At 42.2% G+C, this 26,673-nt stretch overlaps 3 protein-coding genes across 7 annotated transcripts; 1 reads left to right on the forward strand and 2 right to left on the reverse strand.

Moving 5' to 3' along the window:
* The first annotated feature begins 3,930 nt into the window (after positions 1-3,930).
* pold2 (polymerase (DNA directed), delta 2, regulatory subunit) lies at positions 3,931-12,590 on the forward strand. Of its 5 annotated transcripts, none has more exons than XM_086313749.1 (11): positions 3,931-4,028; positions 8,404-8,636; positions 8,734-8,855; positions 8,942-9,065; positions 9,149-9,263; positions 9,344-9,542; positions 9,672-9,752; positions 11,090-11,247; positions 11,552-11,679; positions 11,768-11,869; positions 12,014-12,590. In XM_086313749.1, the coding sequence occupies exons 2-11, from the start codon at positions 8,411-8,413 to the stop codon at positions 12,172-12,174; spliced, it is 1,416 nt and encodes a 471-aa protein (XP_086169875.1). In that variant the 5' UTR covers positions 3,931-4,028; positions 8,404-8,410; the 3' UTR covers positions 12,175-12,590. The 5 variants fall into 5 exon arrangements, with proteins under 5 accessions (XP_086169875.1, XP_086169876.1, XP_086169877.1 ...); XM_086313750.1 differs by lacking the exon at positions 3,931-4,028 and adding an exon at positions 7,773-8,218 and having other exon boundaries at positions 8,409-8,636; XM_086313751.1 differs by lacking the exon at positions 3,931-4,028 and adding an exon at positions 7,773-8,213 and having other exon boundaries at positions 8,409-8,636.
* Positions 5,533-7,944, reverse strand: nono (non-POU domain containing, octamer-binding). The gene has a single exon (XM_086313752.1). It carries the CDS (start codon positions 7,707-7,709, stop codon positions 6,381-6,383), a length of 1,329 nt encoding a protein of 442 aa, XP_086169878.1. The 5' UTR covers positions 7,710-7,944; the 3' UTR covers positions 5,533-6,380.
* Positions 12,378-25,610, reverse strand: aebp1b (AE binding protein 1b). Its single transcript, XM_086313746.1, has 23 exons — positions 25,346-25,610; positions 24,764-25,203; positions 23,743-23,916; positions 23,601-23,657; positions 21,823-22,215; positions 19,984-20,049; positions 19,433-19,498; positions 19,040-19,123; positions 17,947-18,018; positions 17,743-17,852; positions 17,301-17,440; positions 17,133-17,217; positions 16,902-17,046; positions 16,734-16,822; positions 16,372-16,495; positions 15,938-16,134; positions 15,631-15,807; positions 15,305-15,468; positions 14,631-15,166; positions 14,396-14,535; positions 13,599-13,698; positions 13,345-13,511; positions 12,378-13,252 (listed from the first exon to the last, which is right to left on the reverse strand). The coding sequence occupies exons 2-23, from the start codon at positions 24,993-24,995 to the stop codon at positions 12,875-12,877; spliced, it is 3,696 nt and encodes a 1,231-aa protein (XP_086169872.1). The 5' UTR covers positions 24,996-25,203; positions 25,346-25,610; the 3' UTR covers positions 12,378-12,874.
* Between the last annotated feature and the right edge of the window lie 1,063 nt (positions 25,611-26,673).

Here is a 26,673-nt window from a genome sequence, read left to right on the forward strand (position 1 = left end):
CGTTGGTAGATGCGGTGCACCCTGGCATTTATTCTTTATGAGCGCTATTTCTTAAAGGACTCTGCCCAACCATAAAATGATTTTGCAAAGATTAGCCAAAAATTAATAAGCTTCTCTGTTCTTAAAAGGAAAAACATCTTCATGGAATAGATTTATATGCTGCTGCAATTTAGACTTTTGTAAGTAATGACAGGGTCTATGTACATGTTTTAAGGTCCTATCACATTTTCTAGAATGTGCAGACCTGCAGAACTTACTGAAAAACTAACTTCAGGTAAACACTGTTCGGACTGGAAATCCACTATCACCGCTTCAATTGGTTCAACTAAACTTGCACATGAGTCGGGCTGGAAACAGCACTTTACTTCATATCATTTATGTTTGGTGCCAATCAAAGTGATTCTGTGGTTTGTTTGTTTTTTCAAATCATTTATATTTTTTATTTTGTTTTTGTGTGTTTATTTAAACCTGTTTCTTTCATTAGCTTGTGTTTTTGCTGTGCATTCCCTTGCTTATATGAGAAACAACTGTGCAGACCTTGAGAAATTGAAAACATTTACTAATTTTGGAAATAAAAATGAAGAACATTTTAAAGTTAAAATTATTAAAATTATTAAATTAAAAATTATGATCAATAAATCAGGATTTGAAAGCAGTTCCTTTGCAGGACTGGTTGTTGTGCATGTTTTTTTTTTCCTTTTTTTTTTCAATTCGGTTTCGATACTTTTCATGCACGAAAGACATGAACATAAATGTGATGTTGTCAGTAACCTGCATTTAAAACAAAATAAAACACCAGGACACCCGATTGTCGCATAGAAGGTGACAGCAAAGGACCAATAAATTAGTGGGATGACCCCCACTGGTGGGCAATCCAGCCACTGCAGGTGGGGGAAGATAAGCAGGGGAAACTGACGGGACAGGTGTGAACCTTTTTGCTTCATGCTAGAAAAGACTGAGGACTCTCTGCACTAAATCAACATTTCTCTGACAATCCAAAAAAATAACTTATATTAAAGAAAACAGAAGTATAAAATATAAGTACTTCATACATATAGGTATAAGTATCGCATTATATGTTTGCCTTTATGTTGTTGTTTCAAAACAGCAGGAGAAATGTTTCATTTAACTTCTGTTTTTGATAATGTTGTAACTGATCGCATCAAATTGAATTAGGCATTAAAAACTATCTGTCATGTGACCTAATGTGATGCATTTTGATGAGTATGATTTTGTTTAACTTAAGAACACAAAGCACATCTTTCAGTGTGGGACACCAGTATGCAATAAACAGCTGAATCAATTTTATGCATGGGTCTGTTATATATAGTAGATCATTTAAATACTGTAACAGACTCATGTGCAATTATGTAATTATTTCTAATGATGGCAAAATACTAAATGTTACACAACAAACGTACAAATTTCTCTAAAAGGGTTATTGGAAATAAAAAGAATGTACCTACTGAAGTTAACACACTGACAGTAACAGTATATTATATATTATATATATGTTTAAGTTTTTGAAGATTAATAATATTATCACATCGACATGTACTAATTAGCAACAGCACAGACAGTTGTGAGTTTAATAGTCTTAGATTTTTATGGCATAAAAAGAAAAGAGAAAGAGCTGTAGCATTCAGGGTGCAGTCTTCAAATAATGCCTATCTAAACCATTTTAGAAAACAGATTTTGCATCCAGATAGCGTACATTGTCCCCTTTTTATGATGGGCTCCTTATCGTTATTTATGGACCTCATGTTAAGCTGAACTGATCTGGGGAGAGCCAATCATCTTGACTTGTTGGACTCAGATAAAGGTGAAAGGTAGTTTCCTTAGAAAACCCTCAGTATCAGATTAAAAAAACAACTGTATTAGCAGATAAATCTGTTTCTACATGAGGGAGATTCAAGTTGTTTAAGTATCTGCAAATAATATCAGTGTTTTTCCCAATAACAGTAGAAATATATATTTATATTAGCTGTATTATTTAAGATGTTATTCAGACACTGATATTTTACATGTAGTTGATTTTTCCTCCAAATTTAGTGGTATTTTTACTTAAACTGTACCTCACCTATACAAATTTTACTTGTATTTTTTTTCTTTATTCCCACAACCGTGCACCAATGCAGTGTGTGCATATATATATATGTATGTATATAGTACTTGTAATTTACGTTTGTTTCATTTTGTTCAACTTTACAGATCTGCTTCACTACTCTCATAACTAAATATTTCTCTTTTTACTCCACAGCTTTACCCGTTCACTTTTCAGCTCATAGCCAATGAAAACCATACATATGCAAATGTTATATTTTCATTTTTCTGGATAAACTGAAAGATTAGATCTTCTATTTTTCCCTGAAATTTCTGAAATTCTTGTTTAGATATCCTCCTGAGGACCGAGGAAAAAAGAATCTTCCCATTGAACTTTCTTTGTGATTTTCTTCCTCGTTGGAGTTGAAAGAGGCCGCCCAAACACATGAATTATCGATGGAAAGCCTGGGATGTCCTCTATTTAGTACATCAGGACTTAGTAGGGTAGTTCAAATAAGTCGAAAGATATAGACCAAAAACAAATGTCCATTACAGAAGACAGAGAATAAATGAATAGGCTGGTTCTCAGGAGGATATTAAAAAATGAAAAGATTCTGGAGTCGCTGAAGGATTGTGTTTCAGTGCCTTTTAAATATATTTGGTAAAATTTATTTGTGTATTTATTTATTTTATTGATTACATAAATGTGTTATATTAATATTACTTTTCTGGGGACCACCAGAGGTCAGTATTCAATATACAAGGGTTCGTCAAAGTGTTTCTATAAATTATGGTCTACTGTGCTTATTTTGTTCTTTATATCTTTGGAAAAACCTCATGTTACATACATATGAAGTATTAAGATTTGATGCTAGAAGACACATAGTTGTAACACCAACAGACTGTAATGACATCAGGATCATAAGTTTGTGCAAACTAACAAGGAATTTGACTGGGCTTCACTTTGTTATCTTTGTGCAAAAAAAAGAAAAGAAGCGTTTTTTTTTAAATACGCAGTGAAGTGTGATTATATGACCTCAGCTTTTTTAACTCCTGTAGCTGAAGCTACAAAGTGTTGTGGAACTTAAAGCAATTTCACTCCATCAATACAGCCCTTACTGACAAGTCTGATTTTTTCAAACGAAGAAAGTTTACAAGACGGTTGTGAGGCCTGCTATGATGTAAGGTTTGGAGACTGGAGACTTGGCTCTGACAAAAAGATGTGAGGCTGAGCTGTCGAGCTGAGATGGTCACCTATTAAGACTGATGTGGACAAGGTTAGAAATGAATATATCAGAGTGACAGCTCAGGTTCAGCAGTTTGGAGACGACTTTAGAGAGATTGTTTGGACATGCGCAGAGGAGGGATAGTGGATATTTTGGACAAAGGATGTTGAATATGGAGCTGACGTGGAAAAAGAAAGAAGATTACGGAGAAGAGAGAGATGGAGGCAGACAATCCACTGCAGTGACCCTTAAATGAAGCAGCTGGAAGAAGAAGAAGAAAACAGATGAAGAAGTTTCTTTATGAAACAAAATCGCATTTGTTTCCATTTAGACTTAAATAAAAAAAATACATGGCTGCACAAAGAACTTGTTACTTCTGCATGTTTGTATCATCCTGATAATAAGAATGTTTTATTAAGTATGACACAAACCAAATGAAAAATATGTCAAAATCAGAAACACTTTCTGTTGTATTTTCTAACTGATACTGGCCTGCCCTCCACCCTCCCCATATGAATCAGTACCATTTACAGCTCTGTTCACATGTAGCTTTGCTGTGATTCTTCTCAAAGGGTTGTTGTCCTCTGTGCCGTTTCACACTGCGTGGGCATGAGTGTTTGGACTGTGCTTTATTTGTCATTGAGCAGTCATCAGTCCTCTGCTTTCTTCTCGGCTAGTTCAGTGATTTTATACTGGGGAGCCACTGAAGGGAAGCCGGAGACAACCAGGAAAATGAAAGGGAGAAATTGCTTTTAAAAAGTATTAGTTATTTACAGAAAAAACAAACAGGAGTTTGCTGATTTTTGTGTTTACCTTTTCTTGCTACTGATAGGAGGAGGGGGAAAAAAGCTTGAATCACTGGGCTTGGCAGTGGATGAGTCACAAACAACCTGTGTAGATTACAAAATGGTGAAATCCCCATGCAGGGAGTTACTTGTCAATTAATAAAACACTGTGCTCATAGGGAAAGAAGTGTTAATTATTAAGTGTGATAACAGCTCTTTGCCACACATAATGTTTCAAAGCAGATTTTGTTATTTAAAGGAAGAGTGGTGAAACAAAACCTGTCTGCATTTCTGTATGTCAAAATGCTTTTTCACTAATACTGATGTAACAGATGCTCTCTCTATCAGGCACAGTAAAACTACGATGTCAGTAATTAATGTGTAAAGTTAATTTCCACTGAAGCAAATATCATGTCTTCACTAATAGTGCAAAATCAAAACAGCAGTTGCTTCAAGCTGCTTGTATTGTACAGTAAAGATCCTACAATGAAAGAGAGAAACCCCCAACAATCAAACAGCCCCCGATGAGCAAGCACATGGAGACAGAGGGAAGAAAAAACATTTAACAAAAAGAAACCTCCAGAACAACCAGGCTCAGGGAGCGGCAGCCTGCACAAGGGGGTGAGGATACGCCTTCACATTACCTTCACATCTGCGAGGCTAACCTGTGTTAGATGGCGAGTTTGAGAGCAGAGAGACAAAGAGCGCCAGTAGCGTAATCTGCAGGTGGATCATTAGTGCACCAACACTGCGTCGAGGTAACTGTACACTGTATACGGGGATCGGTCTAAATTATATGTATTATAGCGCTGCAAAAATCAGGTCGGGTGAACCTAACTCACACATAACATAATAACATAATCGCTGCGTTTACTTTTGAGATTTATACCACTGAATGTTGTCGCTAAGGTTGTCTCCTAACCAGCTGTCTGATCATGGAAACCAGTTGACTACGTTAGCTGTAGCGGTGATGAAAAGCGCCTGTTATTGAAGCGGAAAACGCCTTTTGGAACTCTTATCTATCTGAAACATGAACATAACATAAACCACTTTTTTACATTTATTATTCCTGTTTTCAGCGAGGAGGCTGTTGTAACTGTAAAGCCTTGAACTGATCAAAAACGCGCTGCACCCACAAGACTAACAGAGGCTAAAAATAGACATCGTATTTCTCCTGTATCAGCTTCTCCTCGCTGGCTCTCTGGTCAATCTAGAGTTGAATTTAAAATGCTTCCCCTCACTAACAAAGTATTAATTATAATCTGGTTCAATCAAATCTGAAATGCGTGCCCATGAGAGGAGCCTGGCAGCGCTGACTCTACCAAGATGAACATCTCTTAGTTGAGCTGCTGTCAGGATGCTTGGGGACCTCCCAGGATGCACTGAGCATTTCTTCTCTACTCACCTTTCCCCCCCCCTCACTCTCCAGGTATTTATAGGCTGCTACTACAAGTCTATGACTTCTATCTTCTCTCTCTCTGAAGATTTGTCTCTCTGTGCTCCCCCAACATGCTTCCTCATAGGGGATCATCACCTCATCAGGGTTTTCTCTTATACTGAAGGGTCTTTACCTTGCTATATAAAACGTCTTGAGGCTACTTGATGTGAATTACGGTACCACTATAAACAATTAAAAAACACCAACTGTGGGAAGCCAGATTTGGGTATTCAGCAAAACATGCAAGAAGTTCTCAATATGTGTGAGGCATTTTTTCCCCCTAGTTATCAAAATAAAGCAGAAAAACGACCGTGCAAAAGCCCATGTTTCTCGCTTAATATTTAACTGCAACCTATCAGTAAGACTCAGGTTTATGGAGCTTCAAAGCTGTGATAAGACGTACTTGCTATAAATTGCTGACATTTGCATTCACTTTTTGGTAATTAATAAATCAGGCACAGATGACCAATAATCAATATTGAGTGCCAGAAATGCCACTCTTTACTTTGTTAGTGACAATACTACTCACACTACTGTGCAGACAAAAGTCACTATTGTGTGCAGTCCTGAGCTTGCTGAGGTGATTCTACTCTGAATAAACCAAAGCCTTTATTTAGGGAATCAGGAATTTATTCCAGAAAAGTTATCATAACCAGGACAAAAGCCCTTTCTACCCCTATGAAAATACATTAATGTGAGAAGTAAAGTAAAACACATGGCTCATTTTGGAGTTTTTACATTTCAGAACTAAAAATAATCAAAAGTACAAATAGGCAGGTACAAAAAAAATGACATGCAGTTTTCCAAGTTCAAAAGTTAACACTAGCCGAACTTAAAAGTACAGTGAGTATGAAAAGGAGGGGGGGGGGGGGGAATTAAGCTTGCAATTCAAAATCTGCGTTGTTTATTGGAAGGTCCATAATCTCCAGGGCCGGGGAGGCCTCTGGGGAAGCCACCCTGACCACCTCCAGGCATGCTGTTGTTTCCTGGCCCTGGCAACATTGGTGAATTCTCTGCAGCCAAGCCAGGAGTACCAGCTGGACCAGAGCTGCCCCCCAGAGAGTTTCTGTTCATGGGCATCCCATGACCACCCATATGCATCCTCATGTCTTGCTCCCTGTTCTCAGAGAAGTTGCCCCTGAAGCCCTCCTGCTGCCTCTTCATAATCTCCTCATTGCGCAGCCTCATCTCCTCCTCTCTCCTGCGGCGTTCCTCCTCCTGTCGGAGCTCGGCTTGTTTCCTCTTCTGCACTTCCTGATTGTGGAGCTCCTCCATCCTTCGCAGCTCTTCCTGCCGCCTCAGGAGGTCCTGCCTCATCAGCATCACCTGATGCTCGTGTCTGGCTGCCTCCATCTCAGCCTCCAGCTTCTCCTGCGCCTCTTTCATGTTGCGGTCCACCATCTCATACTGCTGCTTCTCCATCTCCATCAGGGCCTTCCATCGCATGGCATACTCATACTCGAAGGAGCCGGGCTGAGCGAATCGTGGCGGCTGCTCACGCTCTTTGTGATACTGCTGGTTTTTGTTGACCAACTTTTCTGGCAGTCCCTCCTCTTCATCAAACTGTTCCATAGGCTCCACTGTAACAGGCCGGGGGAAAGCTGTCAGAAGATAAGCACCATCAGAGCACTTATCCAAAGCCTTTCTTGCAGCTGGCTTTGAGGTGAACTCCACTATGCCCTTCCCCGTAGGTCTCCCTCGGTCATCCACTATGACCACAGCTCTTTCTATCTGGCCAAAGACTGCGAAGGCCTCCTCCAGGAGCTCGTTGGACGCAAACTCTGGCAGATTCTTCACAGTTAAAGCAGCTCCGTGTGTCGCAAACCTCACCCGTATGGGCCTGCCTCTGAAGGGGGTATCATCTAGCTCGGCTCTGGCAATCTCTGCTATGATTCTCGTTTCGAGCCTAATGAAGCCGAAGCCTCTTTCCTTGTTAATAAATATCTCGCTGGCTTTTCCATACTTGGTGAACAGCTTCTCCAGGTCCTCCTCGGTAACACCCGTTGGTAAATTACCTACAAACAGCCTGCTCCGCTGGGTAAAGGTCTTTTCCCCGGGCTTTCTGAAGCTCTGCAGGTCCAGGGTTAAGGCCTCGTTGGGGTTGGTCTGCTCGTTGGGCTCTGGCTGCTGCCCGTTGCTGTTTGTTCCTTCTCTTTTCAGCTGCTCTCCCGGGCGGTTTGGGCCGCGGTTCTGCTGGGGGCCTCTGTTTCCTTGCATTCTCGCAATGGATTTAAAATCTGAAGTAGCAAATGGCTTGTTAAAAACACAGAAACTCTTTGCAAACGGTAGCGCACAAAGAGCTGTGAAAATGGCGAAGGTACGCGCTACGCTATTGTGACCTCATTTCGTTGCGACATCGGCGACGTAGTTTATGTGCGACGGTACGAGAAAAAACAACAATAAAACAAAAACGATGCAGTTATTTAAAAAAAATATGTAAAATGTAAGTGTATAAAAATAACAAGGCTGCTTAAAATGTGTTGTATATATGTTTTGTTCCTTACTACGGGTGCTTTAGATTTTTGACTTTTTTTAAATGTTTTCTTACTTCTCGCGATAGTTTGCCCTCGTACATAGAGACTGTCACCGGTGCGCGGGTCATTTCGCGGGAATTATTCCTGTTGCTCGCAAGCTACTGAAAATAATCGTCGATATCTGAAAATATCAACACACTTGATCTCAGAGGAGTAGCAACTGAAGTGCAAACGTCTATTTTCTTCGGTAAGGTCGTTATATCTGTCATATTATATTAATTTTCAGGGTATTCACATGAAAAGTCGGGGTGTTTAGGAAAAACCCAGACAACTTTACTTGCACTTGTAAGCATGTTATTGAGTTGACTGTGCTTTAAATTGATAGCCTTTGAAATCTAAAATAGACCCATTTCTATGTCTCCTGTGCTTTTATTCAGGACAGTCATGTTCTCAGACCTAAGTGTACAGAAGGAGGGCTCCTCTCTGCTCTGCCGTCCTGCCTCGGAGGACCAGGGCCCGGTGTTTGAGAGGACGTCTCTGGCTTATAGTCAGTGCTCTGAACGCTACAGAGTTGGGGAGCGGAGCTTCAGCCGCCAGTATGCTCACATTTACGTAGCACGACTCATGCAGATGAGGCCTCTGCTGTCAGAGAGAGCTCAGCAGAAGTGGGGTAAGCTCAGAGCAATCTTACCTACCTACATCAGGGACACTGAAACATTTGATTTCTATTTCTTAATCTGTTTTTTTTTCTGTTCTGTATCTGTCAGGATCAGATGTGGTTATCAAGAAGCTGTGTGATCTAGAAACAGCGGAGCAGTGTTGCATTGTAGGGACTCTGTTCAAGCGTATGGCCTTGCAGCCATCTATTCTGAAAGAAATCAGTGAGGAGGTTGGAAGTAGTGCTAAATTCACCCCACACATTGAAAGCAGCTACTGAATTGTACTTTAACAACTTTCTTTTTCCTTGCTCTCCAGCACAACCTCCTGCCCCAGCCTGCACGAGCAAAATACATTCATGAATCAGATGAGTTGATTCTGGAGGATGAACTGCAGAGGATTAAACTAGAGGGGAAAATTGACAAAGACAAGTGTGTCACAGGTTGGTAGTTTTTCAGGATGTCAGCATCACATGAGCTGTGGACGTATGAGTCTGATGTAGGTGTTTCTTGTTGTCTTTCTTAGGCAGCGTCATTGCAGTATATGGTGCTGAGAGGAACGATGGGGAGTTCACAGTTGAGGACTTTTGCACAGCGGATCTTCCTTTGCAGAAAGCAAGGCCTGCACTTGACTCTGACAGGTATGAAAACACATCTAATTGGTGTAAATCCCTGCCTGTAGTGATAAACAACATTAATTGCTTTGCCTGCCTTCATACAGGTTTGTGCTCCTGGCATCAGGTCTGGGTCTTGGCAGTACTCATGCTGACAGCATGCTGGGCCTACAGTTGCTTGTCGACATGGTAACTGGTCAGCTCGGTGACCTCGGGGAGCAGAGTGGTGCAGCAACAATTTCCAGGGTTCTGCTGGCGGGAAACCTCCTGAGTCAAAACACTCAAGACAAGGATGCATCAACAAAGGTGAGAAAAATGGTTTGAACCTTGTCATATAGTCACGTTCCTCCCAAGTCACTCATGTGAACTGGTTTACTTAAAACATAAAAATAAATATTTTACCCTTTCTCTGTTTTTTTTTGTTTTTTTCCCCAGGCCAAGTATCTTACTAAGAAGACTCAAGCTGGCAGTGTGGATGCCATTCGTTTGCTAGATGAGTTGTTGCTTCAGCTGGTGGTAAGTCTGAAGATTTTGACACAGTTTACTTTAATGATAAATGTTTATGTTATGATTCATAACATCCAAGAGAGCCAAGGGAGGACCTGTGATACTGTATGAGAAAGTGTGGAAGGAATGATAGATGGGGATGGGATTAAACCAGGGATTGCCTTTGAGCCCTTAGTTTTTTGCAGTGGTGACAGGCTGACATATGAGTTCGGGCACGAATCGAATCTCCATGGAGTATGATATAGTTAGGCAACACTGCGATCTGTAGTAAGAGTAAGGAGCAGGTGGTGGAGGAGCTGGGGAGGTGGAGGAAAGTCAGTCGAATCGAAACAGAATACATGTGTGTGTGAATGACTGGGAGACGGGTTTGAAGGCGAAGGTGTAAGAAGCAGAGGTAGAGAAGGTGGATGAGTTTAAGTACCTGGGGTCAACCATCCAAAGCAAGGAGTTAGGGCTACATCTAAAGATAATTTGGTAGTCAACTAATCTGCCTTTTTTTTTTTTTAGTCGATTAGTCCATGATTATTTCAATAACTCTTATCTCCGTTTCCTGTGGGCAAACCACCTGTTCTGGGCTCCAGTATCTCATCTGCCCACCAGTGAATATCACCCTGTTATCTCGTCCCACAGCAAATTGGAAGGAAAGCTCTGCTTTGCACAGTCTGCATTTACTTTATTTGTTTTCTGTGAAATTCTTTCACATTTTTTTTTTTTAAAATCCCCGTTTCCATTTTCTTCTGTCCTGCTTTGCAGTTAGCACTACTTTCTTCTTCTTTAGTATTGAGTTCAGTCTTGGCAGACGAAATAGGGGATACTGCCCCCATGGCCCCCTGTAGTGTATTGCATTTAAAAAAACAGATTTACGTGGTATTAGAATGTGACACGTCGACAATAAAATTACATGTCGCTAAATTTTAATTGTTGACGTCATTGATTATAATAAATCGTAGCAGCCTCATAAAGACTACACTAGAGAGGTGAAGAAGAGCAGGTAGACGAGCTGGACATGCTGTAATATATGATGTATTGTATGGAGAGGGTGGTGCTGACAAAAAGACAGGATGTTGAGCCTGGAGGAGGCAGAGTTGAAGATGCTCAGAGTTTCATGGAGAGTGGGCAGGATGGACAGGACTAGAAATGAATTTATCAGAGTTACAGCTCAGGTTGAGCGGTTTGGACACTAAGTTAGAGAGACAGGCTGAGGTGGTTTGGGCATGTGCAGAAGGGTGATGGTGGATAAACTGGACTGGAGGAAAAGAGGAAAAGCACAGATTATTACCGTCTAAACAACTCTACTGTTTTGTTTTTTTTCTTTTGCTACACATTACTGTCTCCTGCTGATTAAGGCCTCGGTTCCTGTGGATGTAATGCCTGGCCAGTACGACCCCACCAACTACACCCTCCCACAGCAGCCTCTCCACCGATGCATGTTCCCCTTGTCGTCCGTTTACCCCACACTACAGCTGGCATCCAATCCATACCACGCCAGCATAGACGGAGTGAGGTAAGCAGCGTCACACATGTTGTTACAGTGGGCATGAAACACTACAAGTATACAGGCTAATTTACACCATAGAGCCCTGCTCTCAAAAACTAACATGGATATAACTCTGTTTGTGTAGCTGGATTTGAAAAATAAGTGCTTACAGTTTAAATTTTCAACGTGTTTAGCACTATTTCTTAAATCCAACTTCACAGACGCACTTAGCCTATGTCAGTTTTTCAGAGCAGGGCTCCATTTATGCCTCATATTCACTTCTAGGTGCAAATATGTTTAGGTTTACATGTATTTGCTTGTTTCCTTGAAGGTTCCTCGGTACATCAGGGCAGAACGTCTGTGACATTCAGAGGTACAGCAGCAGGGACAGCCACTTGGAAATATTAGAGGAAACGCTTCGACTCCGACATCTGGCCCCGACGGCACCTGACACATTAGGTTAGTTGATACAGAATAACACGCAGAGCCTCTGGTAAATCTAAACACACTATTGGTTTATTGACAAGATTTTCTCTGAATTGCTCAGGTTGTTACCCATTTTACCAAAAAGACCCTTTCATCCTGGAAGAGTGTCCCCATGTTTACTTCAGTGGCAATGCCCCTACTTTTGACTCCAAGCTCATCAAAGGTTAGTGCATGCCATTTGCATGTAAACAGAAGAAACTTTGTGGATGTTATCATATGATCTGTTTTAAGCTACAAATGTACTATTCACACAGACTAATGTGTAATAAATAATTAACTGTTGCTGCTCGTATTCTCATCCCGCCAGGTCCGGATGGCCAGGAAGTCCTTTTGGTTACCGTTCCAGAATTCAGCAGCACACAGATGGCGTGCCTCGTCAATTTACGCACTCTTCACTGTGAGCCAATCAGCTTTTCTGCCTTCTCTGCAGATGAAGATGAGGAAAGTGAGATGAACGTAAGCCACTGAGGACACAGCTGATGCTTTTTTTTTTCCTTTTGGCCAGAGAAGGATCAAATTAACTTCAATCCAAAAAACACAAGCTTTTCAATAAGATACATTTACCTCATGGGTTCCTTTCAGTGTTTCTGTTAAAGTAACATTTGTGTTTTTGTTTTTTTTCATTGAACTGAAAGAAAACCAGCAAATGAAAAAGAAAGGAAGAGACCCTCGTGGTTTAATAAGAAGCCTTTATTTGAAAAATAACTCTTCTAACCCATCTGTGTCTGAGAAAACATGATAAAAACCTCTGTACTCCTTCATCTGTTACCAAGTTCTCCCACATTTACTGAATGTTCACACTAAAAATATTTCTGCCATATGTGAAGATCGTGTAAATAACAGTTTTTTTTATGTGCATCCACAATAAACTTCTTTTCACGAAGCATTCGTAGAAGTGATTGAACGAGTCAGAGAATAATGAAGTGTGATCTTTGGGGAAAAAAAATCTAAAATGGTTCCATTTCTGTGAAGAGACCTTATTTCAAATGTTGATTAACAGATGTACTATTTTAATATAGCTGATATTCTGTACATTCCCATTGCTTACGTCGTACAAAGACGAGAGCCCTAATTTGATTCTTCAGCCAGCTCTAAGTACAACACGGCAACGTGAACTACAGTTAAGAGAGGACGGTGGTTTACTTGAAACAAGCCACTTGTGTTTTCTTTAATAGTCACTGATCTTGTAGTCATAGTCCATGATGGAGTCTGTGAAGCCGCCAGGAGTTGAGGACTGTCCCTCTCCCCAGACCCAAGATTCATACCAGGATGTGGTGGCCTCTGTTGTTGTGGGAATTGTGGTTGTGGTTGTTGTAGGGGGTAACGTCGTTCTCATCGACATGGCCTTCATTAACTTCCGCTGGCGAAGACGACGGATGAGAGCGATCTTGCGCTTCCGTCGCTGCTCAGGACTGAGTCGAGAATTTGTGGAAGACCCATTACTGGCACCGATCACACTCCTGTGGCCATTGTTGACTGTGGTGTACTGTACTCTGCTATTGCTGTAGGCAATTCGAATTGGCTTGTTGCCGTGGAGGGCCATAATCTGCAGAGAAATTAAAGAAAAAACAAAGAGGCTTTACTGAATACTGCTAAGATGCACATGCATCGAGGCACTTCAAGTTGGGACAGTCTTACCTGTTTAATGCGGTCCCAGTTGGACTTGGCCAGGTTGAAGCTGCAGGCAGTCGCACCCGACTCATAGCCCACCACACAGAGTTTGGTCAACGAGGAGAAGCCCTCAGCTCGAGCCGTCACGCGGTACTCCCCGGGGTTAAGCAGACGCCAATAATCCCCCGTTGGTGCTACAATGGCAACAGTAGTGTTGAGCACAGTTTGAGCTATGTTATATTTTATTACATCCTGAGTGATGGTGTGAACAGTATACTGACCTGTGGTCACGTCGTGATTTATCCCCTCGATAGATACAGTAGCGTTTGCAATAGGGTTCCCCTGCTGATCTTTCACAATCCCTCTAATGCCGCGATGCACCTGAAGTACACAAATAGTTACATGAGTGAAAGAAGCAAAGTACAAGGTACAGTTGCTGAGTAGTAGTTCTCTTCAACTGCTCAGTAAAATCAGTAGTTTCATTTTTTCATGAGTGGACTTTGGAGTAAAATTGAGCAAAATTATACTTGGATTGATCCAAAAAGCTGTGGTTTAATGATTCAGTTATTCTAAAATGATTCCACTCAAAAATCATCCATTACAAAAGAATCATATTTGATCCTACTCCCATTTTTATGTTGCATTTGGGTCTTTTATATGTATAATATAATAAACTGTTTTGATAAGTGGTATATGAATTTAAACACCTGCGATCAACTATTCAAAGCAACAGACAGTTAACTTATACAGCCAAAGCAAACATTTGCCTCCAAGAGCTCCGCAAACTGTACAACATATGACATCCTCTGTCAGTCGACCCTCGGTGGACAAATCTAAGGATAAAGGGGAGCAACCTCGGGAAAACCAATACAGCGTGGGAAACATCTCGGTTGGACAGAGGAGGAATAACTGCAAAATCACAATGCTGTAAATCACAATTTTAGGTACTTTTATTTATTTTTATTTTTTAGAAATTTTAAAATCCAACATTATATCCAGCAGGATGTTGAATAGTCTTTTCACTACAGACTGAAGCACAGTCAGGACAGGTTACAGTTTGTGTTTGTTTGGGACTAACCTGCTCCATGAAGATGAGCATTGCTTCTCTGTTTTTCTCCCACTCATACGCCAGCTCGCTCTGATGAGGGAACTTATCACAGCCCAGGAAAATGGACAGCTCCAAACAGTTGGTGTGCAGGTAGCTAAAGTCATTCATACCTGCAGGGAAGATCAAGAGCGTGTATTGCAACTACTGTCCACCAGGGTGTGCTATAAACATACGTGGGAATTTAAACGCACTGGTCTCTACTTACTGCCTGTTACTGGCTTCCATTTGGCCCGGTTGACAATTCCAAGACCCCCTCCTGGTGTGTCTCCTTGGCAGGAGCCGTGATGGCTGTGTGTCATGGTCAGGTGTGTGGAGGCATAGGAGATAGCTAGCCACCTGAAGAGGGATTCGTCTGCAGTCACGCGGGGCTCATCTTCAGATTCAGCATAATGGTAGCCTGCACTTCTTCCTCTGTCATCGTCTTCTTCCTCCCTGTGCCCATAACCCTGGTTGTACGCGTGATTGTAGCCATGGTCGTACCCAGGGTCATAGCCATGGTCGTACCCAGGGTCGCGACCATGGTCATAGCCTGTGTCGCGACCATGGTCATAGCCTGTGTCGCGACCATGGTCGTACCCAGGGTCGCGACCATGGTCATAGCCTGTGTCGTGACCATGGTCAAATCCATGGCCCCGCCACTCCTCTTCTGGCTCTGCATACCCTCTGCTTCTCCAGTCTTCCACTGGCTCCTCGTGGTAGCCCCTTCCCCACTCAGATACATCAAAACCTTCATCCTCATACCTGCAGACATGATTCTAAATGAATCATTAAGCACTATTTTGGTGGTTCACAGAGGTGAAAAATTAGCATTTGGACAATACGTGTGTACGTAAAGGTACAGAAACAACAACAGAACACAGGTAGGGAAACAAGTCATACTGTCTCTTCTTGCGACTCTGAGGTTTCTGGCTCTCAGCAGGCTTGTTGAGACGTAAGCTGTCATAAGGATAGGCCACAATTCTCTCCCCACCCTGGAAGTTTGCACCCAACACAAATGGATAGCTTTTCATCCAGGAGATTATGGCCCTGGTTTCCACAGCAATCTGGAACAAAAGCAGGAAGATCAGGATCACACAGACAGAGGATCAGAATCTCATGTAACATACTTTTGTTTTTGTTTACCACAACCTGGTTAGTCTCAAAGACTTTATATATCTATATCTATATCTATATCTATATGCGTATTTGTTTGTTTGTTGCTTTACCGAACTATTAGCTTCAAAGTGCTCTGGTATAGGCACATGATGGTTGGGGGTGAGTTTAGGCACCATGCCCTTATCCTCAGCATCCCACAGGATACTATTCAGATCAGGGAAGTTCTGGAAGATGTCAAAGCCCTCATTGGTGAAGTGACCGGTGGTCCAACTGCTCAGCTCTGATCCCTGCAGAGTAGAAATTGGGTAAAAGAGACATACTCATCTAAGTAGCCCACTATGTTTCACAGACATTTCCTCTTTGTTTTAGACAGTATTTAAAACATGTTGTCATTAATTGATTGTTTTTTACACCGACCGCTTCAAAAGCTTCCTCCTGTCCGTCAGGGTTGAGCGAAGGCACCAGGTGGATGCGTATTCCCTCCACCAGGCGCTGGGCTCTGGGGTTTCTGTCTTTATACTCTTTGCACAGGTACTGCATGAGAAGCAGGATCATCTCCCGACCCACTGCCTCATTTCCATGGAGACCTGCCGTGAAGCGGATCTCTGGCTCACCTGTGGGGACAACCGGGGCGAGACTGTAATTGTCTGTCAGCCTTAATCTGCTGGTGTCCGCCTGGTGTTTATTAGGATTTGCAGGATACCACAGTGGTGCCATAAAGACCCAGCGTAATTTCAACGAATCAGCATCCCAGACTGTTTGAAATACTACACATTACAGCATTTGTGTTGTTATAGCACACATTACAATAAGAACACGGCTATCTGCCCGTTTCCTGCTTGAGATCCCACCTATTTCGTGCTCTGTGGGATTGCCAGAGATTATCATGGCAACAATTTCCCGTCCCTTGGAGCTGCGGCCCAGGCTGTAGATGGTGGTGATGTTAGGGCACTCCTCATTCACTGACTTCATAAGCTGAATAGGTGAGATAAAGACAACAGTAAATATGCAAAGCATTGTATTTGATTACATTACGCACTACAAAGCAGATGGTTAATAATGAATATTATGTTATTGTGGAAATGTCATGTTGGTCTCTGGTGGTTCAAATGAAAAACTGGGACAGAATGAAGCTGCAATTTATATTAGAGCATTTAAAGCGGACCTCCTGGAATTCTATCAGCCAGCAGATAAACTTTGCAGGGAAACTCACATCAACCATCTCCGAGTAGCTGTGGTGTTTGAACTGCAAGTAGTCCACGGGAGTCACCTCATTTTGCTTGTACAGAACATTAACTGGATCTGTTTGGAGAAAAGAGCAGCAAAAATTATTCATTTTCTGTGTTTAAGGTGTGTGTGAGTGTGTGGGCATACGACTCACCAGGCAGGGGGCAGCCTAGGACCTCCAGCCTCATACAAAGAGAGCCGTTCCAGCTCTGTGGGATAATTCGCATGTAGCGGGCCACCACGGGCACCGCAAGCTGGTTCATCACTGGGGTGTCCTTATCATTATTTCCGAAAAACAACTGCACAAGAGAGGACATGTGAATGAGGGGGAGAGGAAGATGAGTATTGGTGCTTGTGGAAGTGGCACAGTTTTAGATGAACTCACCCAGTCGGCGTATCCATCGTGAATGGTGGTCCACTCTCTGCTGTCATTGCTGAAAGCCAGGAAGTAGGACGTCACGTAGTCATTGCTGACAGAAGAAGAGGGCAAATTGTTGGGTGTAGGAATGTCAAATGATGCATATTTATGTCTGCGTGTCTGTTTGTCTCTTACTCATTTAAGGAGTCCCGTCCCTGAGTAATGACTCCGGTGAACTCTGTCGCCCTGCGAGCATCTATCTCAAACCAGTGGATAGCATCCTCTGAATTTGCACACCACGCTCCACCTCTTATGTTTTCCTCATCATCGGAGCCCTGGGAGACACATGCTACTGAATACTCGAACCCTTTTAGTATCTTGAGTGCCAAAGCAACATATCTACTTTTGCATCCATTAACAGAAGAATTTGGATACCCCCACCCGCCCACCCCCCCAAAAAAACACATTGTTGATTTAAATACTGAGGACTTAAAAGAATCCGTCAAGCATGTACCACTAAGGCAGCTCCTGGAAGTGACAGACCCAACAATAACAGTATTTTTCAGTGTTGCTGGCAGCTGGTGGTTATTTCAAGGCCTGCTTGTAGGTGCATGGCCCCGCCCTGATTGTTGTGTACCTGCATGTTTAGGCGCGCCCTCTGAGGTGCAAAGTGATACTGAGACATAGAAGAGGCTGAAAGCTGATCTGGCTCGACCTTGTGAGACTCCATCCCCAGGGGAGGACACTCTGCCAAGCAGAAAGAGAACATTTAAATAATGTGTTAATTACATTCAGCAAAAGCTTACGTATACTCTCCAGATTTGAACAGATGTTGACTTACTCTTTGGCTCTTTGAAGACACGTGGCCTGTTCCTGGCTCTCTCCTCTGCCTCCTTTAGCTTCTGCGCTCTCTCTGTCCGAGGCCAGACAAACAGTCTTAATGCAAAATAAATTGCGCTGTCTTGGCTGAATTTATTTTTCTTTTACTCTGCCCAGAAATGATGGAGGAACTCAGTATTATTTTACAATTTTTATTTGCCAAAAGTCCTCACGGGGACCTGGAGGGCCAGAGTACGGTTAAAAAACAAAGCACACCAGATGTTATGATTTAGCTTCTAGTCCAAGTCTGCTCTGAAACTATCATCATCATCATCATCATCCCTCTGACCTGGACTTTTACCATGAAGGAAGATTGCAGAGTCTCTCACCCATTGTCATTATTCATATTCTGACACATACTGGAGCGTGATGCTGGTTACATGGCTGACAGTGAGAATGTAAAACATGTTGTAAGCTCTCTCACCCACAACACACACATGCGCCCATTTACACAGTATCTGTAGATGCATATAGTTGTGTTACGGAAGAATGCAACAACTCTCAGAGACGTCTGCAAAATCATTTCACCTTAGACCTAGTCTGGGTCAAACTGTGCACACAGGAAGAGCCTCATTAACAGCAGTCCTGGTGGTGTTATATATCACTTGCTCTGGGCTTTACCCCTTCAACTTTACGCACGGCAGACACGTGGCACAAAAGAGCTGAAATACTTCTCCCTTTGTTGTCACTCCTCTTCATCCCTCACTTCCAATCCGATGCCGGCACAGCCTTCTTAGCTTATCTCACGCTCTTTGCTTTTGGGCCCAGCCCATATGAGATTTCTGAACTCTTTACAGCCCTAATCTCCGTTTTACTTTGGTGGGGTGAACTTTTGTCCCTGTCATGCAAGTTAAAGCAAGTGCCCGAGACACACACATTTGTATGCATGGAAATCACATCTGCATTCTCTTAGTATGACTAGATATGACTGAGGGGAGACAACATCATTGTTAGTACTTTTCCACTTGGGTTCATGAGGCACTCTCTTTGCTTTGACAGGATTACGCACGGTGGTGCAAATAACAAAAAGAAGAATCCCATGTGGGTCTCCTTACCTCTTTCTTCCCTCTCCCTCTCTTTGGCTGCTCTTTCTCGCTCTTTTTCCATCCACTTTTCATCAGTCTCGTCTTCTTTTCTCTCTGAAAACAACAACAACAACAGAAAAGGAAAGAAAATCACTTATAATTTCATAGAAACAACAATGATTACCACAGAGCCATGCACAGTAGTGTACTGTATATGCATGCTTTTTTTTTGTGGTTTTGCAAGTCATTAAGAAATGCAAACAGGTCATCAAGGAACACTTGAAAGCTATTGACCCAACTGTTGTTTATCCCTTTCTTTTGCTGTTTGCTTTATTGGCAGGAAGTTCTCTGTGACTAAACCAATAATAGAAAACATTCGAGTATGGTTGTGATTCACATGTGTGTGAGCGGGCGGCCACATACTCATCCCGTACTCGTCGTAATCATCATACCAGGTCCCCTCATAGGGCGCGGTGGCGGTGGGCTCTTCTGTGTAAAAGAGAACAAACACGAAGTCAGACGATTCGTTCAGCCCCTCGGAGGCGCCGCTACTTTACAGAGTCAAGCTTTATGGGATTACATGCAAAATTTTACAACTTAGCAGTGGCCCGAATTATTCAACCACAAGAGGAGTTTTCTATTTTGATGCTGGTGTGATGCCCGCTGTATAACGTAGCTGTTAAATCTTCAATTCCCCATTTATGAGAAACATAACTTTGCTGGGCTCTGATCACAGGGCTTTTTGTTGCTCTACAAGAAAACTGTGGAAAGTTTTGTTGACTGTGTGGAAGAAATAAACCCACCCACTCCTGTGTGTAAACTAGGGCAGGTCAGCTCATAGATTAGCTCCAGTGTTATTCTCATGTGTTGCATTTCTAATGAAACACAAAGTATGGGCTGGCTATTTCATTTGTATCTTAATGCTTACTAGAGGTTTCACATTAGTTGATTTTGTCATGAGAGTCTGCAGTCACCTGGCAGGATTTCAACCTTAATTTCTGGGCTGACCTCTTTACCATCAGGTGACGGTTGCACCTCATCTGCAGGAAGAAGAATTCAAAAGGTCAAGCTGAGAGGTGATTTAAGTGTAACAGACAGAGAAATGGGGGAATATAAGCAAGAATGCAGAAGGGCCAAGTATGAGTGAATCATTGGAAATGCTGAAGGAGCATAGGTACTGTACAGTAGTGTGGAAACAAAGAGTAATGAGAGCATGCCATTCAAATCCAGATGAGTGTCACAGGTCTGCACGACACACTGTTTCCAGCATGCATTTCATCCCGTGGAAAAAAAGCCCTCTGTTGACTTCAGCTGGAAGAAATAAAGAGCGCTCATAAAAGTTTTCTCCAATATGTCTGAAAATCGGATCCAAAAGATTAGCGGGTATCTGTTATTAAACGTTATTTAATCAGAAGTTTACGCAGTTCCTTCAGCTTAAACAAACCACCGAGTTTACTGAGTGTCCAGCTGATTAATCACTGAACATCCTATTCCTAATCACTTATCCAAATAAGGGTTAGTAAGAGGCAGAAGCCTTTTGTAGTTGACAGAGGACAAAATGCAGGGTACATCCTGGACAGATTGCTGGCCTACTCTCTGTAAATGTCTCCCATAGTGCAGTTCACTCCTTTTTTGTGTCTGTTCTTTGCTTCTTTCCTTCTGTTTCACAAAGAGTAACACTGTCTTAGATCATCTAGTATGTTTCTGAAGAAAAGAAGCACAAGTGACCACTTTCATGGGGAAATTGAAATATTTAATTTTTTAAATCATGAATTTAAAAGCTTCTTGATAATATCATACAACCCAGCACTGTTAAAAAAGACACCTTTGATTCTGTAACTATTTCTGTACACATGACCTCTCAATTAGCATTAAAAGAATGCACTTTAAACTCTGACAATGATCCTTTTTAACCACTACCAGCAGTTTTTATTTCCACACCGCAAAGCAGTAATGATAAAACAAAGGGGAAATTTTGACCTAATTGAGTTCTTGTTGTTTGACTCCCTCATACTTTTAAAGACATAAACTAAAATTTTACTAACTGCCATTATTTTAAATGTCAAGTTTCACAAGACAGAGAGTAAAGCATTTGTCTCGACTCAAGTTTCCACTGGCAGGGGAGTGCCTAGAGGAAGGATGTGGGGTGGCATCCATCCCCTCTGAAGGTGAGGGTGTTTCCTAATCTTTTAATGCTATTGGAGTACATTACTATTAATGCTACAATACTTAACACCATCAGATGAGAGAATTTACTTTACTATTTCATCGAAGTAAGGTTTTAATTTACTTGTACCTTAGTATTTCTATGTTGTTGTCTACTTCTACTCCATTACATCTTGTATATAAGTGTCACATTTTGTACTCTACACCAGTTATTTTCAAGTTGTAGTTACTTGTTAGTTCGAAGTATCTAAAGCAAGCTTTTTAAAGTACAAGCTGATGATAAAAACCTTTACTATTACTTAAGTGAAGAGTCAGATTGCTTGTAAAAGTATTTTTTGTGCAGCATCAGTTTCTTTAATACCAATTTTCTGCATTTCTGATAAAAAAAAAAATATTTAAGACAATTGTTTTTCCTACGGGGCCCCTGCCTTAATCGTGCCCCACACCTTGGCCTACCCCACTGAAAAATTCCTGTAAACACCCCTGTCAGTTAAGTAAATTCATGATATTTCTCAGAATTGTTTCAGCGCCCCCCCATTTTGCCACATGGATCTAATTATGCTTTCATCATCTTATTCATGTTACATAAACTGCCTCCACACTAAACATCCTCAATCAAAACAAAGACACGAAAGACTTATACGTACATGTGGCATCCCAGTAATCGCTGTCATCTGTTCCAGGCTTTGTATCAGGGGCAGCAGGCGTTGGGTTTACTTCTTGCCAGTAGCTGTCATAGTTATCGGTCACAGAGGTGTAGAGGTCTGTCTCGTCTGGTTTCATGTAATCATCGTAGATGGCAGGTGCTGAAGTGGGCACTTCTTTCTCTGCTGGTTTCCAATAGTCATCGTAGGCATATGTTACAAGAGCAGCTGGGTCTTCCTCATCTGGTTTAAAGTAGTCTTCATAGGCATCTGTTACGGGGGCGTCTGGCTTCCAGTAGTCGTATGGGGGATCTGTGATCGCAGCCTCAGGCTTTGGCCTGGAGGGTGTGGGCTCAGGACCCCAGTAGTCATCTTCTGGGCTCCAGTAATCAGTTTCTGAGAGGGAAACAGACACAAAAGCTGGCTGATGGTGAGCTCACAAGTCTGGACACAAATATTTTTATGGTTCTCTGGTGTTTTATAATGTTCTGATTTTTGAACTGGATCTGAAATTATTTTTCCTCCTTTCCACTACTACTTAGACATATTTCTAGTTTTAAATTTGTATTTGAATAAAAACAACAACAAATCCTCACAAACAAACAAACAAACAAACACTGTAACCCTCGATGGGTAAAAAATCATAAAAGAGCACAACTTTTTTGCCTAATCGGAATAGGTGCTATATTTACATCTAGGTGTGTGTGCCACATTTCAGTCTTCATTTCAGTGTTGTGATTTAGAGATTTAGGTGTGTTATGTGAGGCTAATGTAACACTGAGCTGGTAGCTGGCTCAGAAATGAGGAGGGGGCTACATTTGATCTTTCTAACTCTAAGTTTTGTCATTTTCAGTAGCTTCTGGGTGCAGAAGCTACTAAGCCTAATGTCAAAGGGAGAACAGCTTTCTGTCTTGACCTCTGTAAACACTTTCCTGTTGAGCTCAGTCTTTCGTTTTGGGTCACGCTGGATAAAAATGGTCTGTTTTAAAAATCTTGGTCATTCCGTGTATCAAAATGGAAGATTATCTGCGGTATAAAACTGCCCTCTCATGAGCTCCAGTTTCACCAAGATGGCAGAAACAGCTGAAACACTCATCTCAAGGCCAGACTTCAGAAACCAATGGGTGATGTCACGGTAGATTCCTCCATCTGTCTACAATCTGGTATTGTACAAAATAAGCTAATGTGGAAGTGACTTAAACTCTCTAATATTCAACAGTGTTGGGACAACGAAGTCATGCTGCATAAAACTTTAATGAGATTAATCATCCCTGTCAAGTTTTTCTGTGGTCATTTTATGGCCTCTGACCCTGGTGTTTGAAATCTTCTTCAGTATTGCATGATCATGATTTGAATGGTCAGATTTTATGTGGACAGTGTCCTCAGGTTCTTACATTCATCCCACACTCCTCTGCAGCTCACCATTGTGTTCACATCCAGCCCTCAAAATGCTTGAGGTTACGGCTTTCAAATCTACAAACCAGAGGCAAATCCACTTCTTTTATGCTCCTGGTCCACCCCAAAACAGACTTGAATGACAACAATGGTTGAAGTTTCCATTTATATTGTCATGTTTATATCCCATTTATATTCTTATATTCCCAGCCTTTAAAAAAAATTGTTAAACATGTTTTTCCAAGCCAGTAGTGGGAGGCAATTTAACACACAGAATATTAACATATTAACATTAACACATATTAACAATATAGTTATATGAACTCAAATTTAGTAGTCAACTGAGTCAATATTCTTCAAGCAGCCCCTGCATGTGTGCCACTCACCGGCATCGGGATAGGGGTAATCTGTATATGGTTCGGTGGGTGGCTCCGTTGGGATCGCTGGAAATATAAGATACAAGATTTAACAACAATCAAATCCAAGTGATCAGTGAAGCAGGCTCAAGGCTTAGTATTCTCTTCTCACTTGTTGTGGTCGGGGGCAAAGTTGTGGTTGTTGTTTTCTTGTCCTTCTTCTTTCCCTTCTTGTCGGTTTTTGGCTTTTTGGTGGCTTTGGGGTCTTTTGGCTCTTTGTTCTTCTTCTTGTCCTTCTTTTTCTTCTTGTCTTCATCAGGTGCCCTCCTCACCCGGCCTAAAATATCTGGAAAAAAGGGGAAAAAAAGAAGCGGCAGAGAGAGAGAGAGGTTTTCCAGAGCCCACTCCTCACGGTTCTGTGACAAAATCTTTTGAAATGAAAACATATTCCTCCTTGCATACAGAAGCTAAAGACACAATTAGTTCTTTTATGAGGCTTGGGTCTGAGATTATGCAACTATTTCTTCACTGCATCACATTGCAGTGTTTCCAAGGAAAGTCCAGACTGCCAATTACATTTCAGTGGCTGCTTGAGGTCCATCAGTATTTCCTTTTGACTTTTCCTCAAGTCCTGTGGCACCTTCATGGAAACCATGTTTCTCTCTTTCCATTAGTTGTACTCTATTAACCACAGTTCAGCTTTAATGATCCAAAATCAGTCCAGATACTCAATAAATGTACCGCTTTCACCTCAGCAGCATAAGCGAGACTCATCAAAGAGCTTATTTAATGGCTCCAAAAACTGGGCTTATTGCTTGAAGTGTGTTAGCGGGACTGTACAGAAGAGTCAGCATTATTCATGCAGGGCTTGAGCAACTGAGGCAGTGGAAAAGGTACGCGTCATAAAAAAATCTGTCTGCAAGATGCTCGACTCAGTGTCTTCTTCTCTTGTCTGGTGTGAGTTAAACCAGCTCATCTGTCCCGCTCCCTTGTGCGGGGAAGCAGGAGTGGACAGACGAGCACATGGACTTTGTCACGCTGTTGGAGCTGTCAGAGACCGAATCGTTGTGTGTTTGTGTCTGCATTTGCTCCATGTCATGCCACAACTCAAGCAGTACCTCAGCAGCTCTGATATCTTGTCGGCATAACACATCTGTGCTTTAGAAGTACAAAATATAATTTCTTCCACTTACCTGCCTGGTTGGCTTCTGCTTCTCTCTTGGTCTTGATGCCACCCTCCTCTGGGAGTAAGTCTGCTACAAGTCCTTGCTCTCTTTCTGGGTCATCCGGCGATTCGTCTCGCAGCTGATCCCCAGCCTGCCGGAGAGAAACTATTCCCCCGGCGCTCTCTCCTCCTCTAGGGATCATCAGCAGGCAGCACAGGGCCAGCAGAGCCGCAGACGCAGTCACAGCCTGGATCTTCATACCTGCTGCTCTTCCAACTCGCACAATCCTTTGGTTTGGAGTTTGTACAACCGCTCAACACTCACTCCAGTTTAATTGCCAGAAGGTTAAATTTCACCCTTAGGCCCCCTTGTGTGCTCTTTCCTTGTGATCCACACTTTTACTCGAGAAGGGAAACCTCTGCAACTCCACACATACCCACACAGCCACAGTGTCAGCCAGCCTCAGACTGCTCTAGACAAGAGATGGAGTGGGAGGGGGGTAGAGATACACAGGGAGGGAAGGGAGGTGGGTTGTAGAGACAGACGGAAAGAAAAGATGCAAAGCAAAGCAGTAATCCAGTCAAATGAATAGACAGGGTTCCTAATTACCCCGAAGCCAGGGTCAGCTGAAAAAACAGCGCAAGGCTAGAGGATCCCCTCCACCTGGCCGACAAGTCAGAACAGGTGCAGTGCTCAGACAGGAGTTGGAGGGGGAGGATGAAGGAAGGCAGGTGAGGGCCCCAGACTGCAGGGTTTGCACCTCCTGGAGTTAAACGCCAATTTTTCTTCGTCCTCGGCTCTGGCTGAATTCCTCAGTCACCACAAAGCAGCAGGAGAGGGGAGTGATTCCTAGGACATTGAATTCCACAAGCCGAAGAGGAGGAGGAGGAGAGAATGGGCAAAAGGGGGAGGATTGAGACAAACACAAGCTAATCCTCAGAGTGAGGAATTCCAAAAAAGAAGAAGAGGAGAAAAAAAAAAGGGAAACAGGCAGGAGTAAAACATAGATTCTTCTTTGGTACTTAAAAAAAAGGGGATCTCTGCTTTCCATCACTTCAGTGTGATGCACTGTCGCTCATTCCTCTGAGTGTTACGTATTTTTCTTTCTCCTTTCTGGAGAAAAGGTTGTGTTACACAAAAGGGTGGGGGGTGGGTGGGTGGGGGGGGGGGGGGGGTTGGAGTAATACACACGCTGGGCAAGAGAATTGTCTGAGCAGATGACAGAATTAACATTTGCTGTGTTTTTTTTTAACCATCCCCCATCCTCCTCTTACTCTGTCCACTGTTTGGAGAGCCTGTCAGGGCCTTTAAATTCTGGGTGTGTAGAAAAGGTTGCAGCTAGTCTCAATGAAGAATGACTGATCCATTAATAAGTCTAGGCTAAGAGTTTAGATCATTTCAGTTTCTAGATTTAGAATCCAGATATTAAGCAATGTGGTAAAAAGCATTGTGAAGCCCGCAGAACTCCTATAAACTCTGCTTAGGAGCAGAAAAAGAAGAGATGTCCTCTGAATGGGTTTCAGACTGTGATGAACAAGACAGATACACAGGTACAGACGTCCAAGTGCATGAAAACCTGCTAAAATCATTTAGTTCGTACTGTCTCAGACTCAGAGGACAGTGACGCAGAAAAGGAAAACAGACTGCGTGGGATTTGATTTTAAGAAAACTATGGTGTTGTGCAATCTTATCGATGGGGGATATGACTACTGCTGTGAAGAATGCTGCAGAAATCTCGGACTACAGTAAGGTCAAGCACAGGGCTTCTGAGCTGGAACTAACACAGAGCTGGATAACTTTAGTTATTACTATTGCTGTTATTATTACAGCACAAATGGAATGATTTTATTTGTTGGAAGCTAATATGTTACAACAGTGTAAAGGATGTGAATGATGTTATAGATAATGCAACAGTTCTAGCATTTGTTTTTTTTGGC

This window comes from Aulonocara sp. 'chitande type north' Nkhata Bay, linkage group LG12 (assembly GCF_057382095.1).
Source record: "Aulonocara sp. 'chitande type north' Nkhata Bay isolate Kocher_YH1m ecotype deep benthic linkage group LG12, A_spYH_male_GT1.1, whole genome shotgun sequence".
Classification (NCBI taxonomy): domain Eukaryota; kingdom Metazoa; phylum Chordata; class Actinopteri; order Cichliformes; family Cichlidae; genus Aulonocara; species Aulonocara sp. 'chitande type north' Nkhata Bay.

Excerpts from the sequence above, each read along its gene's own strand:
- nono (XM_086313752.1), bottom strand. The coding sequence starts at position 7,709 with ATGCAAGGAAACAGAGGCCCCCAGCAGAACCGCGGCCCAAACCGCCCG.
- pold2 (XM_086313749.1), top strand. The coding sequence starts at position 8,411 with ATGTTCTCAGACCTAAGTGTACAGAAGGAGGGCTCCTCTCTGCTCTGC. Across the intron at positions 11,680-11,767 it reads GACGGCACCTGACACATTAG|GTTGTTACCCATTTTACCAA; the intron begins GTTAGTTGATAC and ends TGAATTGCTCAG. Across the intron at positions 11,870-12,013 it reads TGACTCCAAGCTCATCAAAG|GTCCGGATGGCCAGGAAGTC; the intron begins GTTAGTGCATGC and ends TCATCCCGCCAG.
- aebp1b (XM_086313746.1), bottom strand. The coding sequence starts at position 24,995 with ATGAAGATCCAGGCTGTGACTGCGTCTGCGGCTCTGCTGGCCCTGTGC. Across the intron at positions 23,917-24,763 it reads AGCAGAAGCCAACCAGGCAG|ATATTTTAGGCCGGGTGAGG; the intron begins GTAAGTGGAAGA and ends CCTTTTTTCCAG. Across the intron at positions 17,218-17,300 it reads GGACGGGACTCCTTAAATGA|CAATGACTACGTGACGTCCT; the intron begins GTAAGAGACAAA and ends TTCTTCTGTCAG.